This window comes from Natrix helvetica (genome assembly GCF_964273705.1).
Source record: "Natrix helvetica genome assembly, chromosome: 1".
Taxonomy (NCBI): Eukaryota; Metazoa; Chordata; class Lepidosauria; order Squamata; family Natricidae; genus Natrix; species Natrix helvetica.
The window spans coordinates 370,024,924-370,042,674 of record NC_138548.1 but is presented as its reverse complement, the minus strand read 5'-3'; the positions used below and the strand labels follow the sequence as shown (position 1 = coordinate 370,042,674).

The following is a 17,751-nucleotide window of genomic DNA, read 5'->3' as shown; positions in this document are numbered from 1 at the left end:
TTACCCTCTAGTGTTCAATATCAGTATCTACCACCCTATAATAATGGAAAAGGTGTCCTCAAGGCCGAACACTCCCCTCCTCTGAGCTCCTTCAGTTCTGAAGAGACCCAGCTGTAGGGAAGCAGCTACTGCCCACTTTGCTCTCCTTGTTCCCTCCCTTCTTCCTCTCCAGCCCTCTGAGGAACCAGAAGAGGATTGAATGGGAAATTCCTCACCTCATCAGAGAGTGTGACCTCTTATGGTTGGCAGTGGAAACAAATATTTTTTTCTTTAAAAAGTGAAAATTCCTCTACTCTCTAGTGCCTTCTAGGGCTCAGTATTCTAGTGCTTGGGGAAATCAGATGTAGGAGCCAAAGCAAGCAATGAACTCCTGAAGGTAAAGGTTCCCCTCACACATAGGTGCTAGTTGTTCCTGACTCTAGGGGGTGGTGCTCAAATCTGTTTCAAACTTGGGTGGAGATAATTACTCCTTGCATACAGTGATAAATGAGCTGGGCCAGCAAGAAGGGATTTGGCCAGGATCTTTCACTAGCCAGCCACTGGAAATAGGACTGCAGCTTGTGAATCAAGCACCACCAATTTGGGTTTTCTTCCAGGTCATGGATGGAATAGATGCAAGTGGACACCTGCTTGGCCACCAACATGGGAAAATCCTCTAAGCCAGCAGAGGGGGCCTTGGCACATAAAACCCCCTAGCCAGCCATCATTGGTTGAACTGCAACCTGTGAATCAGGCAACCCTGTGATGGGTCTTAAACCCAGGTCATGGATGGAAGGGATGCCAGTGGGCACCTTCCCTCCCTCAGCAGATGGCACCATGGCAGATAACTGGGCAGTGGCCAAACCAGGGATTGACCTACCCACTGGTTCCAGTCTCTCATGCAATGCCCCAACAGGTTCTTACCACACCTTCCTACAGAGAAGAGTTCTCGACAATGGAAGAAGGGATGAATGAGGGGGAAGCTGCAGGATGGATAGCAGAACAATGTGATGAGGTGGTTCCTAAGTTTAGAGGTGCAACTGAGTTCCGTCCCTCGGAAGGGTGGAAATAAAATGCCACTGTTGCTGTCAGCTTGGCCACAGAGCATCAGAGTGCTTGGCTCCAGCCCCAATGACACAAACGTGCACATCAACTGCCACGGTGGTAAAGAGAAGGCCCCAGATGCCACCAGAAAAGAGTCATCTGGGCCAACAACCTCTGGAAGAGGATCCCCAACATAAGGTGATGCAAAGTCCTACCAATGGGGAGGCCTCAGAGGAGGAAATTGGTGAAGATAACCCAATGGTTAGTGCACCCATCCGTCCCTTCGCCTTCCAAGTCAACCTCCAAGTACCCGAAAGGGGGGGTGGAAGGGGAAGTTGAAGCAGTTGTGGACACCAGTTGCACTCGATGCTTAATCAGCATGTCGATTGTAAAGCAACTGGGCATATGCACAAGACCTCTAGCCTGTCCCATTTAGGTTGAGCAGGTAGATGGAACGCTAATTGAAGGCCCCCCAACCACGCTAATAACTGAACTGGTAAAGTTACAAGTGGGCCACTACTAGGAACTTCGCACATTAATTGTGGCTCCAGAGATGCCAGAAAAAATAATATTGGGGCTTGCATGGCTTGACAAGTGGAAGCCTATGATAAAGTGGGAAGATGGCAGTAGGAAATTGATGATTGTGTTTGGGTTGCTACCACCGGTGGAGGAAAAGTGCCACCCAGGGATGATTGAACCCAAGAGTCCAGAACCTGCAGCATCTGCAGCAGAGAGAAGAACCCCAGGGGTCCAACAAGTACCAAAAAACTTGTTAGGGAATGTTTTGCCAAGAAAACCGCAGTCCGAAAGTAAGAAGGGAGAAGTTGTTCACCCTATCATTTCTTCCTCCCACCAAAAGGCAGCCCAAGTCACTAACCGAAGCCAGGATAAGCTGATGACAGCTATGAAATTGGCACTCCCAACAGACCAGTGGCTCAACAATAACCAGGATATCAAGCGATGGAAAATGGATTAGCCTGGAAGGGGTCCAAACTGTACATCCCTGAGGCTGGAAGTCCTACAGCAAAGCCATGATGCGAAACTAGGAAGCCACTTTGGATTCCTAAAAACGCTCCACCTCACCAGGCATCAATTTTGGTAGCCAAAGATGAAATCGGAGGTGGAAGATTACGTAAAAAGCTGTGCTACTTGCACAACAATGAAACCACTGCCGGAGAAGTCCCCTGGACTACTACAACGGGTGGCCAGTCCTAATTGGCCATGGGAAGAGGTCGCATTGGACTTCATCATCAAACTCCCAGACAGCAGTGGGAATAGAGTAATCTGGACAGTTATTGATTTGGTTTCCAAGCAGGCGCACTTCATCACATGCTCAGAGTTGCCGTCCGCAAACAAATTAGTGAAAATGTTTGTGAAACACATTTAGCTCCTGCACAAAGTGCCCAAGAGGATCATTTCAGACTGTGGAGTCCAGTTCACAGCCAAGTTCTGGAGAGAGGTTTTGAGGTCCATTGGGTCTGCACAAGAACTGAGCTCAGAGGTTCATCCCAGCATAAACTGCGCAACAGAGAGGGCCAATGCGGTGGTGGAACAATATATCCGATGTTATGTGGACTATCAGCAAGATAACTGGTTGGACTTGCTACCCTTCGCTGAAGTGGCGTACAATCACGCGGTCCACAGCAGCACTGGATTTACTCCTTTCCAGATTACCAGTGGCATGGAATTTGTTCCCATGCCTGAGGTGCCTAGAGAACCTCCCTCCTCCATGTCTCTGAATGAATGGATGGACACACTAAAAAAAGGATGGGAAAATATGAAGAAGGCTCTAACAGATGCGGCAGAGGCCTAACAAGAAGCAATCTGATAAACATCACTCGCTCCAACCCCCCTTCCATGTGGGGGACAAAGTTTTTGTGTCTACCAAATACATAAGATTAAGAATGCCTAGCAAGGAATTGGGCCCAAATTTCCTAGGTCCATTCCCAATAGTGAAGATAGTTAACCCAGTAACAGTTCAACTCAGTCTACCCAGAAGTCTAGGGAAAATTGGGCCAGAATTTCATTGTAGCTTATTGAAGGCAGTAATTGGGCCCAGCATAAGAGCATCCACCCAAGCTTTCCCTCCTCCTGTAGTGATAGAAGGGGAAACACAATCTGAGGTGGAAAAAATAGTAGACTCCAGGCTGAATAGGGGTCGCTTACAGTATTTAGTGCATTGAAAGGGTTACCCTTTGTCCGAAGCTACTTGGGTGAAAAGGTGGAACCTAAAAGCGGATAAATTAGTAAAACAATTGCCAAAGGGTCCCCCTGGTGGGGGAAGAGATGGTTCATTTTCTTATGTTAACTTTTATATTATTCTCTTTTCGGGAAACATTTTTCTTCTGAGGAGAGGCCGCCTGTCAGGCCTGCAGTTATATTCCTTTTGGGATCTTTGGCCTGCCACACTCTCTATTATTTTACTATGCTGTTTCAACAGTGTAATAATTGGGACAGGGAATAGTAAATAGTAGAATTGTGGAATGTGTTGTTGTCATTCCTTTCTAGAAGCCCAAGGTCATCTTTTGTCTCCGCACCTCTGCACCTGACCAGAACTACATGGATGGAAATGCCAGCGTGGCAGAGGAAGATTGGACCATGTGATGAACTTGTGGGTGTGGGGCAAGGATTTGAACTTTCAACTGGGTGGGAATCCGAGGAAGCTTTCACATTCAGGATTCCACAGATTGTGCCAACATGTCTGTCTTATTAAATTGGAACTTTAAGGATAGCTCTGCCTTGGCCTCTGATTTAATTCTGCATGATATTTGGAACGCTGACAGCCAGCATGACCAAACGCTGAAGGCGCATGGAACACTGTTACCTTCCCACCAAAGGTGGTTCCTATTTTTCTACTTGCATGTTTACATGCTCTCGAACTGCTAGGTTGGCAGGAGCTGAGACAAGTAACGAGAGCTCACTCCGTTATGTGTCACATAGGATTGGAACCGCCAAACTGCTGACCTTTCTGATCAACAAGCTCAGCGTCTTAGCCACTGAGCCACCACGTCCCTAATGAACTCCTACTCCAATGTTTATTTGCATGCTGTGGTGGAACTCTTCAAATAATATTAAGACGGCTCCCACACAACTAAGATGATTAAAGGCCTGGAGACAAATCATATGAAGAACTCCTTCAAACAAAGAGATACAGTTGTATCATACTCTACCATCCCAACTCATAATGTGATGTGTTTTTTATGAGTTTTCATGTTGTTATTGTCAGGCCTGCAGCCATCTTTTCTTTTGGATCTTTGGCCTGCCACACTTTTTATTATTCTACTATGCATTTTCTATTGTGGGAAAATGGGAGGGGGGATTGGAAGGAGTCACATACTATGTAGCCATAACAAAATTCTTTCTAGAAAACCAAGGTCATCCATTGTCTCTGCACCTCTGCACCTGACCAGAACTGGATGGGTGGAACTGCCAGCATTGCAGTGGGAGATTGGACCATGTGATGGACTTGTGGGTGTGGGGGCAAGATCCTTAACTTTCAACTAGGTGGGGAAAACCAGGAAACTTTCAAATTCGGGTTTTCCCAGATGTGCCAACATGGCTCTCTTAATAAATTGGAACTTTGAGCAATACTTTGCCTTGGACTCTGATTTAAGGTTTGATGCTATTTGGAACCCTGACAGTTATGTTTAAAGTTATAAACCATTTTGTGTGGTGTGTCCATTCAAATTTGTTTATTCGAATCAGAACTGTATAGTTGGGTCAGTTTGAAATAAAGGAAATGCAACAACACCTATTCAAATTATATAGGAAGTCACAAGATTTGGCAACAAAAGGACAAACAGCAGAAATGACAATTGGGGGGGGGGGGGGTGAAAGGACAGGTAGGCATAACTCTATAGGGGCAAAATCACTCAAGCAAGGTGCAACTCCATACACAAACAGACACATAGACTAAAAGCAAGGTTGAACTCCCAAAAAGGTAACAGCTTTGTGGAATTTACTTTCCTATTTCTGAAAATCAAATATACAAAAGATTGTGCTTTGCTGTTGTTCAGGGTCTCGGATCCTTTAGCAGCTGGGACCCTTTTTCCGAAGCACTTCAATAAAATGTTTGTGAAAGTCCATCACTCATGTCTGGCTCTGTTTGTTTTTTGTGCCAGGTCGAACCAATTTTGGGACAACAACAGCATAATAAACCTCAGGTTAATTCTTGCCCTTCTGTGATCTGCAAAGAAAGAAGGTCGTAGATATAAGAAATAGTTGCATCTTCAGATTCAGGGGCTGCTATGGGGATGTTATGGTGAAATTTACCATAAGTCACTGTTAGCTGAAAGACCACATTTCTTGTGTCTCCATTTGCCTACTAAATGGTCCCATTCATCTGGAAACTGATTTTACCCACACTAGTGTAACTAAAAATGAGATTTGGTGTATTGATATCAGTTTCTTTAGAAATGTAGTGGAATGTAAATTGAAGTAACTTAAGCAATAAGAGGAATTCCTCCTCCTGATGTCCATCTTGCTCCCTTCCTGCTCATGTTTGTCAATTTTAAACCAATGTTAATGCTACTATTTATTATTTTAATCTTTTCTTTTCTCTTGGTTGTAAGTTGCCTAGAGTCACCTCTAGCCAACATTGGCAGCATTTATATTTAATAAATACATACATACATAAACATTAAATAATCAAAAGCCAGTAATCATGCCTACTAAATGACATTTTTGAAAATAATAGATTTGTTACAGTCATTTTTTCAATGTTATTTTGACATGAGATGTTCTTTGGTATTCAGATCTGGCCTAAAAATAATAATGTAGCACTTGGGGATGAAGATGCAGCCCAGCAGTCCAGCACTGGAGGCCAAGATGGAGAAGACCTGAACAGCCACCATGTACTTCCCCTTGGTGCTCAGGTAGGCAGGCACAAAGGACACCCAGACACTGCAGAAGACCAGCATGCTGAAGGAGATCAGCTTGGCTTCGTTGAAGGCCCCAGGGAGATTCCTGGCCAGAAAAGCCACCGTGAAGCAGACAGCAGACAGGAAGCCCATGTACCCAAGGGCAACATAAAACATGGTGACAGAACCTTCGTTGCATTGTAGGATGATCTCTCTAGGTTGGGAGTGCAGGTCAGAGTCAGAGAATGGGGGGAAAGTGCCCAACCAGATGATGCAAATGACAACTTGGAGACCAGAACAAGAAAGGACAATGGAGTTGGCCAAGCTCTTCCCCAACCATCTCTGCACTTTATTCCCTGGTTTTGTGGCTAAGAAGGCTAACACCACTGTGATCGTTTTGGCCAAGATGGAAGAAATGGCAATGGAGAAGACAATGCTGAAGGCTGTTTGTCGGAGGAGGCAGGTCACCCTCCTTGGCCGGCCAATGAACAGGAAGGAGGTCAAGATGGAAAGCAGGAGGGAGACCAGGAGGATGTAGGAGAGGTCCCGGTTGTTGGCTTTGACAATGGGAGTTTCCATAAATTTAATGAAGATACCCAAGCCAAAGCCTGTGGTTAAAGAGAGGAGGAAAACAATGGAAGTCAGGATGAGCCCCAGATTTTCCTTGTAAGAAAGATAACTTTTAGTCTTGGGGATACAGTGAACTCGCTTGAAGTTTGGATGTTGATCATCTGGACATTTGGTACATTTGTCTGCATCTGAAAAAGAGGAAGAACAGGATCTCCCTTTAACATGTCTTTCAATCAAATGCATTGTTTGGGTAAACTTGTTTTTGGTATGAATTGTTATCTGTAGGTGCAATCAATATATTTCTTCATTTCCCTCCAATAGAACATCTTAATATTTCTCTTCTTTTTTTTTTTTTTACTGTTACCATTTCATCAATGAACTTGTTTTCCCCCCAATAAGATTTTTAATTTTTTGTTACAAATTGTAAAATTATTTTTACAAACAAAGTGTTGTCCAGGTTTCCCCCCTTTTTACACTCTCTCTTATACATAATTTGTTTTTCTTCCCATGTTTCCATCTTCAATTTAATTTTTTTATTAACACATAGACAGTATCATTTTTCACCCTTTCAGAAAAAAATATACCAAATTTATCAAAGTTCCATCATTATGTTCTGGAATCTGGAAACTCTCACTATTCAGAGCAATGAAGTAAATAGTGATTTGAAACACGGAAGATGTGTTGTAAAAGATAAAGAGCAAGAGATGTCACATCTCCCACAATACTCAATCCTCACTTATCCCATATCTTTACCCATGATCTGTATGACCTTTTGCTTGACCTACATACCAGATTAATCTCCAAGATATTTTCTTATAATTCACCATGACATAAATGTATATATTTGTCAAGTCTCAAAGAGGTGGGACCCTTCTGGCCAAGACTTTCAAGATGCATGTTCAGGATCTCAGATCCCCCCAAAGTCTGCCCCTTTCTTCTGCTGTCACTCACCTTCCACGGTGGAGATGGATCCTTCTGCACAAGGACGACAATTGTAGCAGCAGACGGGCTTCCCTTCCTGAGCCACCTTCATGAATCCAGCAGGGCAGCTTTCCCCACACCTGGAAGGAGGGAAGGGCTGGGCGGAGAGAGGGAAAGAAATAATATCCATAACATGATTTATTGTACTTCCTAAAGGAGATAAAAGGAAATGTTTGGACATCTCCAAACTTTTAGCTTTGCTAAATTGGAAGCCTGAAGAAACGTAGAGCTCCTCAAACTGATGTGATTGATTGCTGTTCACCTATTTATCTTCTCTTCTAATTTTTCATCTGCCACAATTTTAATTTAAATTCTCAATATCCCCACTGAAAAGAAAGTTGAATGGATTTCTGCTTTGACAAAATCAATCACTTTGTCCCATAATATAAATCCAGCTTCCTTGTAGAAGTTTGATAAAAAGCTAACTTTTTTTTCTCATAGAAGCCTGAACATCTAACAGGAAGATATTTAATATCTGGGAAAACTGAGATGACATCTCAAGTCTGTCCTTGCTCCAATTCAGCTATCATCTTGGAAAAACCTTCATAAAGAGCAGAATAAAATCTTCTCCCCACCTTGTTCAGCATTTCCATCTCTGCAATAGCATTCTGGTTCATCATGAACTTGAAATCCAAGGAGCCCACTCTCTCTAACCTCCCAACGGCCTTTTTGTTAAAACGGAAATTGGGGAAAAGCACCATGTTCTCAATGTCCAGGTCTGCTACCAGCTCTCCATTCTCATCTGAATATACCCCATCAATTGAATTATTATAAAACTGAGCAGTTCGAAGGAAAGGATGAAGCTGCAATGGAAGAAAAAATGGGCAATGTTACAAAGGGCATAGAAAGCTCTTTGGTAAGACTCCTCCATTTCAGCTGGCATGAAGGACCTGTATGAGGAATAGAGAATAAAAATCTTTTTGGAAGGATCAAGAAAGGCCTGGAAAATAAGGATGGTGAAGGATATTCGTTGTCTCTTCCATTCATAATTGTGACTGCATAGTTTTGAAAACCAAATGGAAGTATAGCAAAGGATACATCCCGTGTCAACTAATGAGATCCAAAGTTAAAACCCAAAAGGAAACGGGTGTTGTGCATAACAACACTGAAGGAATTCTGCCAATGAAACCAAAATGAAACCAGATGCCCTACAGAGCAACAATACGGTTAATAACTGTGGTTCAGGTCAATGGGCAGATAGGAAGAGAAAACCCATTCCTCACTTTGAGGATTGCAATGGGAGCCATTGCTCTACCAGGAAGTTGTGCTTATGGAACTCTGCACTGAGGTGAAGGTGGGTCACTTGGCATGGAGAAAAGGCCCCAGATCTTCATTGTGAAAGATGATCTCTGGTACCAGTTCAGGCTGCCTTCATCATTTATATTGAATATGTATGGAATATTTTACGGAACATTCTTCACTCTTGCTGTTTCTAGACTTTTTCCTAGTCCAACCCTTCAGTTTCTCACCTGATCCTAGCCTGCTTAGCTTCTTGGCCCATGGAATCTTCTCCATACGCTGCTTCTTGATAATATATTTTGTTATCTATGAATCTACAGAGTTTTGAGCTGGGGAAGGAAAATCAAAGGGAGAGCCACTCAGGGTAAAGGCTGTCCTGGAGCAGAAGGGCAGCCCAGGAAGTGAGAAGGTCAGAGATGATGTATGTATGCAGTGGAGTACCCCAAGGCTCTGTTTAAGGCCCAGTACTCTTCAACATCTTCATCAATGATTTGGATGAGGGAATAAATGGGGAACTCATCAAATTTGCAGATGACACCAAGCTGGCAGGAATAGCCAACACTCCAGAAGATAGGCTTAGGATACAGAAGGATCTTGACAAACTTGAACATTGGGCACTATCTAATAAAATGAAATTCAATGGTGAAAAGAGTAAGGTTCTACATTTAAGCAACAAAAATGGAATGCACAGGTACAGTATAGGTGATAACTTGCTCAGTAGTAGTAACTATGAAAGGGATCTTGGAGTCCTAGTGGACAACCATTTAAATATGATCCAGCAGTGTGCAGCAGCTGCCAAAAAAGCCAACACAGTTCTAGGCTGCATCAACAGAGGGATAGAATCAAGATCACGTGAAGTGTTAATACCACTTTATAATGCCTTGGTAAGGCCACACTTGGAATACTGCATTCAGTTCTGGTCGCCATGATGTAAAAAAGATGTGGAGACTCTAGAAAGAGTGCAGAGAAGAGCAACGAAGATGATTAGGGGACTGGAGACTAAAACATATGAAGAATGGTTGCAGGAACTGGGTATGTTTAGCTTCAGAGAAAGAAGGACTAGGGGAGACATGATAGCATTGTTCCAATATCTCAGAGGTTGCCACAAAGAAGAGAGAGTCAAACTATTCTCCAAAGCACCTGAGGGTAGAACAAGAAGCAATGGGTGGAAACTAATCAAGGAGAGAAACAACTTAGAACTGAGGAGAAATTTCCTGACAGTGAGAACAATTAATCAGTGGAACAGCTTGCCTCCAGAAGTTGTGAATGCCCCAACACTGGAAGTCTTTAAGAAGATGTTGGATAGCCATTTGCCTGAAACGGTATAGGGTTTCCTGCCTAGGCAGGGGGTTGGACTAGAAGACCTCCAAGGTCCCTTCCAACTCTACTATTGTATTGTATTGTATTGTATTGTATTGTATTGTATGTTAGACAGCTTAATATACACAACTTACTTTTTTAGATGTGTGAGACATGCTAATGTCCCTACTTGTAGAAGAAGGAGGAGGAGGTGGTGGTGAAGGAAAAAATATTTTTACCTAGAATCTTGTAAAAAAATACTGGAAAAGAAATGAGGAGGGTGGAATGAATTACAGAAAGGAGAGCAATTGAAAATTGAAATGTAAACCATTGTCAGAGTTGTTACGCACTTCTTACAATTGTAACACAGTGTAGAGCTATGTAATAGAAAAGAAGTACCTGCCAGGCCTTCAGCATGGGAATTTTCATGTTTTTACCACCTTTAAATGTCCTCCTGGATCTGGATAAATGAGCTGCATTTAAGGCCCGTGCCACAGCCCAGACTGTGTTGTAAATGAAATAGTTGTCCCCATTCAGGATTGGATCCATTTCTTCTTTCTTGAGAAACGGTATGTTTTCTCTCTGCCTGCACTTTCTCCAGACTTTCACTGAAAACGCATCGTGGGGGTAGGAACACAGGAAGGAGGTCACTACAAAGCGTCTCATAAGAGAGGAAAATTTAAAATGCTCCCCAGGGTTTCCTATTTGCTTTTTCTTCAAAGGAAAGTAAAATGTGCTATGGATGTATTGAACAGGAAAGGTTTCTTTAGTCATATAAACAGTGAAGTCTCAGCGGATTGTGGCGATCAGGACTTTTCCTCTAGGAGGTTCAGCAATCATTTCAAATATCTGACCCAAAAGTGTAAGACCTGCATGGAATGAAATCAAGCCTGCACCATAAATAAAGACCTTCACCTTTCTCCAACTGAGGTATAAATCCCAGTCTATGTTCGCTTTCCAAGAAGCTGGAAAAAAGGTTTGCGACAAAACTGGGCAAATGCCATTCCTGACCAGCATGGAAGTCAATGTCCTCATGAACCTTTGTCCATTATCAGTGTTTGGAGCAAGGAGACCCACCAAGGTCCACCTGAAATGGAGGAGCAGCTTCACCATCCCTGGGTAATGGGCTCCTTCAGCAGGGAGCATTGGGTAGAAGAAAGGATTCCCATCACTCACAACCTGGGAATCAAAACCGTGACTGATCTGAAAAGGGGAAAAAAACCTTACTTTTTTGGAGACCATAAAAACTGCATCTAGCTCTAATGGAGGAATTGTTCCACTCCTTGCAATGAAGAACCTTTTATAGGGAGTCTCTGGTCATTCTGTTTAAACTGCATCTCGTCTCACTTCAGTGCAACATTTGGCTCTTGCAAAGAGCCAGCAGAGATGCACAGTCTGTATAATGACTGTGCCAGGGATTGTCCTCTCTGACCCTTCTCTGCCATTTGATAGAACCTCCATCCTTATTTCATGCAATCCCCAGAATAGAGCTTTGCTCATCCTTTAGAACAGAAGATGTCTGGCTGTATGCTGCATGTCTACAAATGGTCTTCCCAACAAAGACACACCTGAGGGATTTTGTAGGTTCCCAGCATGGTCGAAATCTGGAAGGAGATGTCAGTGTCAGCCTCTTCCAGAACAGCCACTGTGTTTCTCTGCCTTCCACAGCTGTAGTTGGGAACGTTGGCCTTTCCCTCTGAAAGCAGGTCCAGCAAAGCCTCCGAGGTCATTTGTGCATTGAAATAATTTTCATAGATGTTGTATCCCAGGGTGACATTGAACAAAATGTTAGGATCCTTGTTGATCGCTTGGATTGCAAAAAGGAAGGATAGGACTCTCCAGTACTCTGTCATTGTTTTACTGAAAGTATGAATATTTCAGGACATAATCAATGGAAACAGCATTTTATTTAACTTTTAACAAATGTATTTCTAATCCACTGAAAGCTGAGAGGTTGGGAGGCATTTTCAAATCACCCCAAAAATCACCCACCTATCTGAATGGAACTCTGGATTTCTTTCCATTTTTCTTTTCTTTTTGGATACTGAATGCATGTTATGTATGAAGTAATCTAGTTATTGTTCACTTCACTTTCTGTAAAAATTCTTAATAAATATAAATTTAAAAATAATTAATTAAACACACATATATATGTTAACTTATGGCAGAATGTAAACTGAATACTCGTTAAATTCTCTGCATCTCTATTTAATATCCAAATTTAATAGTGCTTTCAGTCATGCAAATTGAGCCTGTTTATCTTCTGCTTCAAATCCTTAAAACCTTATAAATTTTCATTATGACATGTTCACCATTTGTACATAATTCAGTTTCAAATTCAGTTTCAAATTCAGTTTTGGCTAATTCTTCATCGTCCTTTTCTTGCTGTTGTATTAAGATTTCAGACTGACTTTCAGTCTCTTTCTGCCTTTTTGCTTGTTTATCTTCAACAATAATTAATAATTGGAAGTATGACCTATTATTCCACATGAAATATAGAATCATTAAAGGACACAAACAGACATACATACATAAAATGAGCAACTATGACTGTTAACAAATGGACTAAATGCTTAATTGCTGGAGGAGTTTAGATGGCTTGTATGTCCACCATAGAGACTTAGCTGACATTTAACTCATTGTTTGATTAGGATGCTGGCATCCACTCAAACGAGATTCACACATTTAAGAAATTCAATTCTGATCTGGGAACCATTCATTCAATTGGTGTTATAGGATAAAATTATTTCATTTTTACTTCAGAGAAAAAGTCAACATTTCTGCATTTTTCTACCCATTTTGATGACCTTATTGGGCACGAGAGTGGTAGAAGAGAAAAACCATCCTCTCTTCTCCATCCACAGTCCAACAGGACGTCAAGAAAAGCAGATGCTGCTTATTCAAGGTCAAGAAAAATAGAAAACCTCTACTAGATATTTATTTGAGAATTTCAAATCAGGTTCATCAGCTGAAAAGGATGAACCAAGGGTGAAATGAGATAGAAAGAGAGAAGAACCAGCAGATCAAAGAGATCATTCATTGTAAGAGAGGTGACTGGAATTTTTGAAATCGGGGTGGAATGGAGAGGCTCTAAGTCTGTGCAGGAATTTTGACATACTGATAAATTGGAATCAAAGGAGATTCATTGAAGCTTAATGGTTGAAGCCACATCCTTGTTGCAGAGACAATGCCACCGATGTGAAACTCTCCTGGCTGGTAATAGTTCTCTGGATGCACTTTGTCCCTCTTCAGAGTCAGGATGCATTTGGCTCTGAGACGTCCCAGAACTTCCTGGGGCAGCAGAAGCAGAAGAAGCAGCAGCAACATGACTTCTGTTCCTGATGGAGTCTCCAGCCTTGCTTTGAAGACACAGTGATATGAAGAGGTGGAAGAAACCAAAGCCCTCTTCCAGGACAGACGCTCCAGAAATTTTCTAATCCTGACAGAGTCTGTACAAGCCTTCATATCTACAATCCTTGCCTGTCTTAAAAGCCTTCAAGGTTCTCTCTTTCTCCAGGGCCACTTATGCCCCCAAGATTTTCCAGTGCAAAGACATTAGGCAAAAAGGCTTTGATGTACTATCAAAGTGGAAGCATCCTATGGCTTTCTCTGTATGACATCATGAAGCTTTCCAAAATGTCTTTAGAGATTTAGCACCAAGCGAAGAAATAAATCACTATGATTTGGATAATGGCCACAAGGAGAGACATCGTCTCTCTAAACTCTGAGGGAGTCAACAGGCAAATACGCAATGGGAGGAGTCACGAATGGGGTGAAACTCTGAAGATGAGCCCAGGAGTGAGACAGGAGAACTTTCTCCCAAACATCTCATTCCTACCATTGCATCATCATTACAGCATCAGAGTATTACAGCATCATGGCAGCTCTTGAAAGTATTTCCCTGACATCCCTTAGAAAACCTCTCGATACATTCCAGCCTCAAGAGAGACTTTTGGCATGAGGCTGAAATGTCAATCCTCAATATGGATACAGCTGATTCTGGTTTGCCTTTCTTAAGAGATGGGGGGCTGTTTTTGTTCATAGGACATAGGTTCAAATGTTTGTAAAGGTAGAACTAAATAATAAAAGAGAAGATGATGACGATGGTCAGGGACTAGTGTGTAAAATACAGCAAAATATGTATATTTTTTGACATAGGTAAAATTAGGATAGCATAATATTTTTAGATGTAAAAACTATGAAACCTATTGAATTGATCTAGGCAAGTAAACCTAATAAAATCCACCATCTATAAAATTTGTCTAATTTGTTTGATGCTCTTTAGTCCTTGGTGAAATCTGTGTGAAGAATCTGTCAGGAAATTGAGTGGGTTAAGTCCTTAATTTTGTGGCCTCCAACATGGCCCACAACAGGTCCAGTACAGGGAGATTCTTGGCACCCCCCTCTATGAACCCATATCATCAGGCCTTCTCTCTGGCATCCCCTGCCTTGTGGAAGAGCCTCCCTGGAGATCCAGATGTCCCCAACTACCTTAGGTTTAGGCTAGGTCTGTCATGGTTGTTGATTATAATGCGTGATTGATTGGCTAATCAAATTTATATGCCCAGACATCTGACCGACAGTGGTTCTGGGCAGAGCACCACAATCCAATAAAAGAATAAATACACCTGAAGGCAGCTTTGGAAGGCAGCTCAGGCTGAGCTTGGACTATATGCTGTCAGGATGGTTCTGAACAGTGGAGAGTGTGAAATGGAAGAATGAGAAGATGGTGAAGATGATTTCCTCAGGGGTTTTCTGCCATTGTTGAGTCAGTTTCCTGAGCTTGGGATTTTTCCATTCAGCATACAATACAATACAATACAATACAATAGTAGAGTTGGAAGGGACCTTGGAGGTCTTCTAGTCCAACCCCCTGCCTAGGCAGGAAACCCTATACCGTTTCAGACAAATAGCTATCCAACATCTTCTTAAAGACTTCCAGTGTTGGGGCATAGAAGACTCAGAAGCTCATTTTACCATGTTCAAAAGAGTTTCTACTTCTTGTAAACGGCCTGAGAGTGAATGGCCTGCCCCATGTTTAATGCTAAATGCCCTGAGGGCTTATAGTAGTTCTTCCAGCAAGAGGACGAGTGGATTACTCTCATGTCAAAGAGATTAATTCTGTATAGATATGATGTCTCTCCTTACAGGCAGAGGTTTAGGAGCCACACCTATGGCAAAAACCCAAAGGGATTTGTGAATGTGGGCAAAGTTGGAAGATCTAGGCAGGAAATGGTTGAGGCGAGAGGAAAGAAGCAAATAAAAAGTGTCAAAGGAGGAAATTTTGGAAGAGTTTTGGCAGATACTCCCTATCAAACTGAGGAGCTAGACGAGAGAAAATTCAAAGGAATAAAGAAGCCTTTAGTTCCTGCCCGAATTAAAGGAAGACAATGCAAGGACACAGGGACCTGTAGTTGTTGCAAATGTCTAGCTCCTTAAAGTTCTTACTTTCTGGAATAGGCTTTCTAACCTCTAACTCTCCATGACCTCTAATAGCCATTTTTTTCTTTTATTTTCACTGACACTGTTCAACTGATCGAGGCAAGTAAACCTAAAAATATCCACCTTCTATAAAACTTGTCCAATTTGTTTGATATTCTACAGTCCTTGTGTCAACCCTGAAGCTGACCTCACAAAGGCCATTTATGAGGCTTCAGTGTTGCAACACTGAAGCTGAGGGAGAGGGAGGGGGGAACCTGATACCTTGGTTAAATGTGTGTGAAGAATTCGTCAGAAAGTGGAAATGTATTACGTGAATAACTTTTTGGCCTCCAATATGGCCCAGGGCAGGGAAAGCAGAGAGATATTCTTAGCATCCCCTCTATGAAACCACATCATCTAGTTGGACCAGAAAGCATCCCTTGTCTCTGGCATCCTCTGCCTTGTGGAAGAACTTCCATGGAGATCTAGAGGGCCCCAACTACCTCAAGATTAGGTCTATTGCTGTTATTGATGTATCTTTGGTGATTGATTGATTGATTGATCAATTGATTGATTCCTGGCACGAACTGGTTCAAAACTGCTTTGCACTTCTTCAACTGTTACTCCCCCCTCCCAAATTCCCACCATAGAAGCATACAAGGTTATTGCTCATCTGTCCCCCTCCCTCTCCCCATCCTTTGATGACAGGATGGCAGGGAGACAATTGCTTCGTAGGAGAATGTGACTGATGACACACCTTGGGGGGGAGGGGAAACAGGGTAAGAGCCAGGATGTAAATTAAGTGAGGTCAGAGTTGGAATGTGCCGACATGAATCTCCTAATAAATAACTGGATTTCTTTGGACTCTTGGCTTAAGGCTCATGATTTAATTAGGCCATCGGTTGGAACTCTAACACAAGTCACACAATTCTTGTGTGTTCTCAGCCACTCCCCTCCTACCCTGGCTCATGGTTTTGATGTGATCTCTAGATTTGAAATCGGCCAGGGAGTCCTCCAAACGTTTATGGAGTGCAGCCAGGAAGCAGTTGAAATTTCTCAGCTCCAGAGTGTTGTGATTGTGGAGGATGATCATCCAATGTGCTGCAACACCTTCTAGGTCCATTGCGACACATCTGACCTTGGCACCTTCAGTGGTCCTCTCCAGACCATACTCCTGCATGTAGGTCCAAGCCTTGGCCAGGAAGAACCCCAGTTGCTGGGGATCCCTGTTAAACTTCACACCCAGCTGCGGTGTCTTGCAGGTGGTCCTCCTCCCTGGGGCTATCCCTGCAGAGGGGGTGATACAGGTGGCAGCTCCTGGTGCTGGACCAGCAGTGGCCGCTGCTGCCATTGGGCTGGCTGAGGTCCTGCCCGTGGTGGTGGATGTTGCTGCTCAGGCTCCCATTGCATCTGGAGGTCATCAGGTTGCATGGCCCTGGCCTGCTGTTTACACACCTTTAGGTTTTTGAAAGCCCCTCGCATGAACTTGATGTCTTGTTCCATCATCTAGTCACCCTGGTCGAATTCTTCACCCTCTTCTTCCTCCTCCTCCAGATCCTCCAGCTCCACTCACTGTTCCTGCCAGCAACTGCCATAGCTTCCATGAGTGAAATTCATCCCAATGGGCTTCCCCTCCAATTCCTTCTTTTGCCCAATGCCCAGAGAGCACCTGGAACTCAGCAGATTGCCACACATTTTTGCCTCTCCTGTCTACTCAGAAAGATCCAGTCCCTCTTCAAAGTTTTCCTCCAACAGTGACTCTCCCCCTGATTTCACCCTTGAGCCAATTTCATGTGTGTGGTCCCCACGGTAGAGATGAAGTCCTCTATGGGTTCACCACCATATCAGATTCCGCTTAATGTCAGACCTGGCCCAGTCTGATCCCTTCAGAAAGTAAAACTCTCAACTCCATTTTTCTGAAGTGAAAAGAACTTTTATTTCAAAATGCTGACTGCAGTAAAGTCAGGAGGAATCTGAAGTTCCCATGTAGCAATTCAAAAAAACAAACCCTCAGTTCCCCATCCCTCCCCCATGTCTAGTCCATCTTTAGCCAATCCGACATCACTGAGGTGTTTTGGGAAATGCTGAGGTGTTTGGGCTGGTGAAATTCAACACTCAGGGTGAACGACCATGAAGATGCCTGGCACGAACTGGTTCTAAACAGCTTTGCACCCCTTCAACTGTCATTCCCCTCTCCCAAATTCCCACCATAGAAGCATATAGGTTACAGTCGACAGGAAGTTCTTCAGCTGGACAGATGTGGGGGATGTGAGCTCTGAAGAATCTCACATGAACCCTGTCTGACAAACCAACTTCGGGGATCCTTTTTTGGATCAGAACCCCCCCTGGATAGGGGACA

General features: G+C 43.0%; 2 protein-coding genes across 2 annotated transcripts in view; both read right to left on the bottom strand.

Moving 5' to 3' along the window:
• LOC309384592 (vomeronasal type-2 receptor 26-like) overlaps positions 1-17,751 on the bottom strand; it is a gene marked incomplete at its 3' end in the record, with an annotated part of 326,225 nt that overhangs the window by 209,143 nt on the left and 99,331 nt on the right. The gene's annotated exons all lie outside the window — the stretch shown is intronic.
• LOC309384589 (vomeronasal type-2 receptor 26-like) lies at positions 5,745-16,743 on the bottom strand (the record flags this gene model as incomplete). The annotated part of the gene is made up of 6 exons (XM_081938290.1): positions 5,745-6,640; positions 7,404-7,530; positions 8,009-8,236; positions 11,049-11,174; positions 11,540-11,778; positions 16,353-16,743. 6 exons carry the CDS (start codon positions 16,741-16,743, stop codon positions 5,745-5,747), a joined length of 2,007 nt encoding a protein of 668 aa, XP_081794416.1.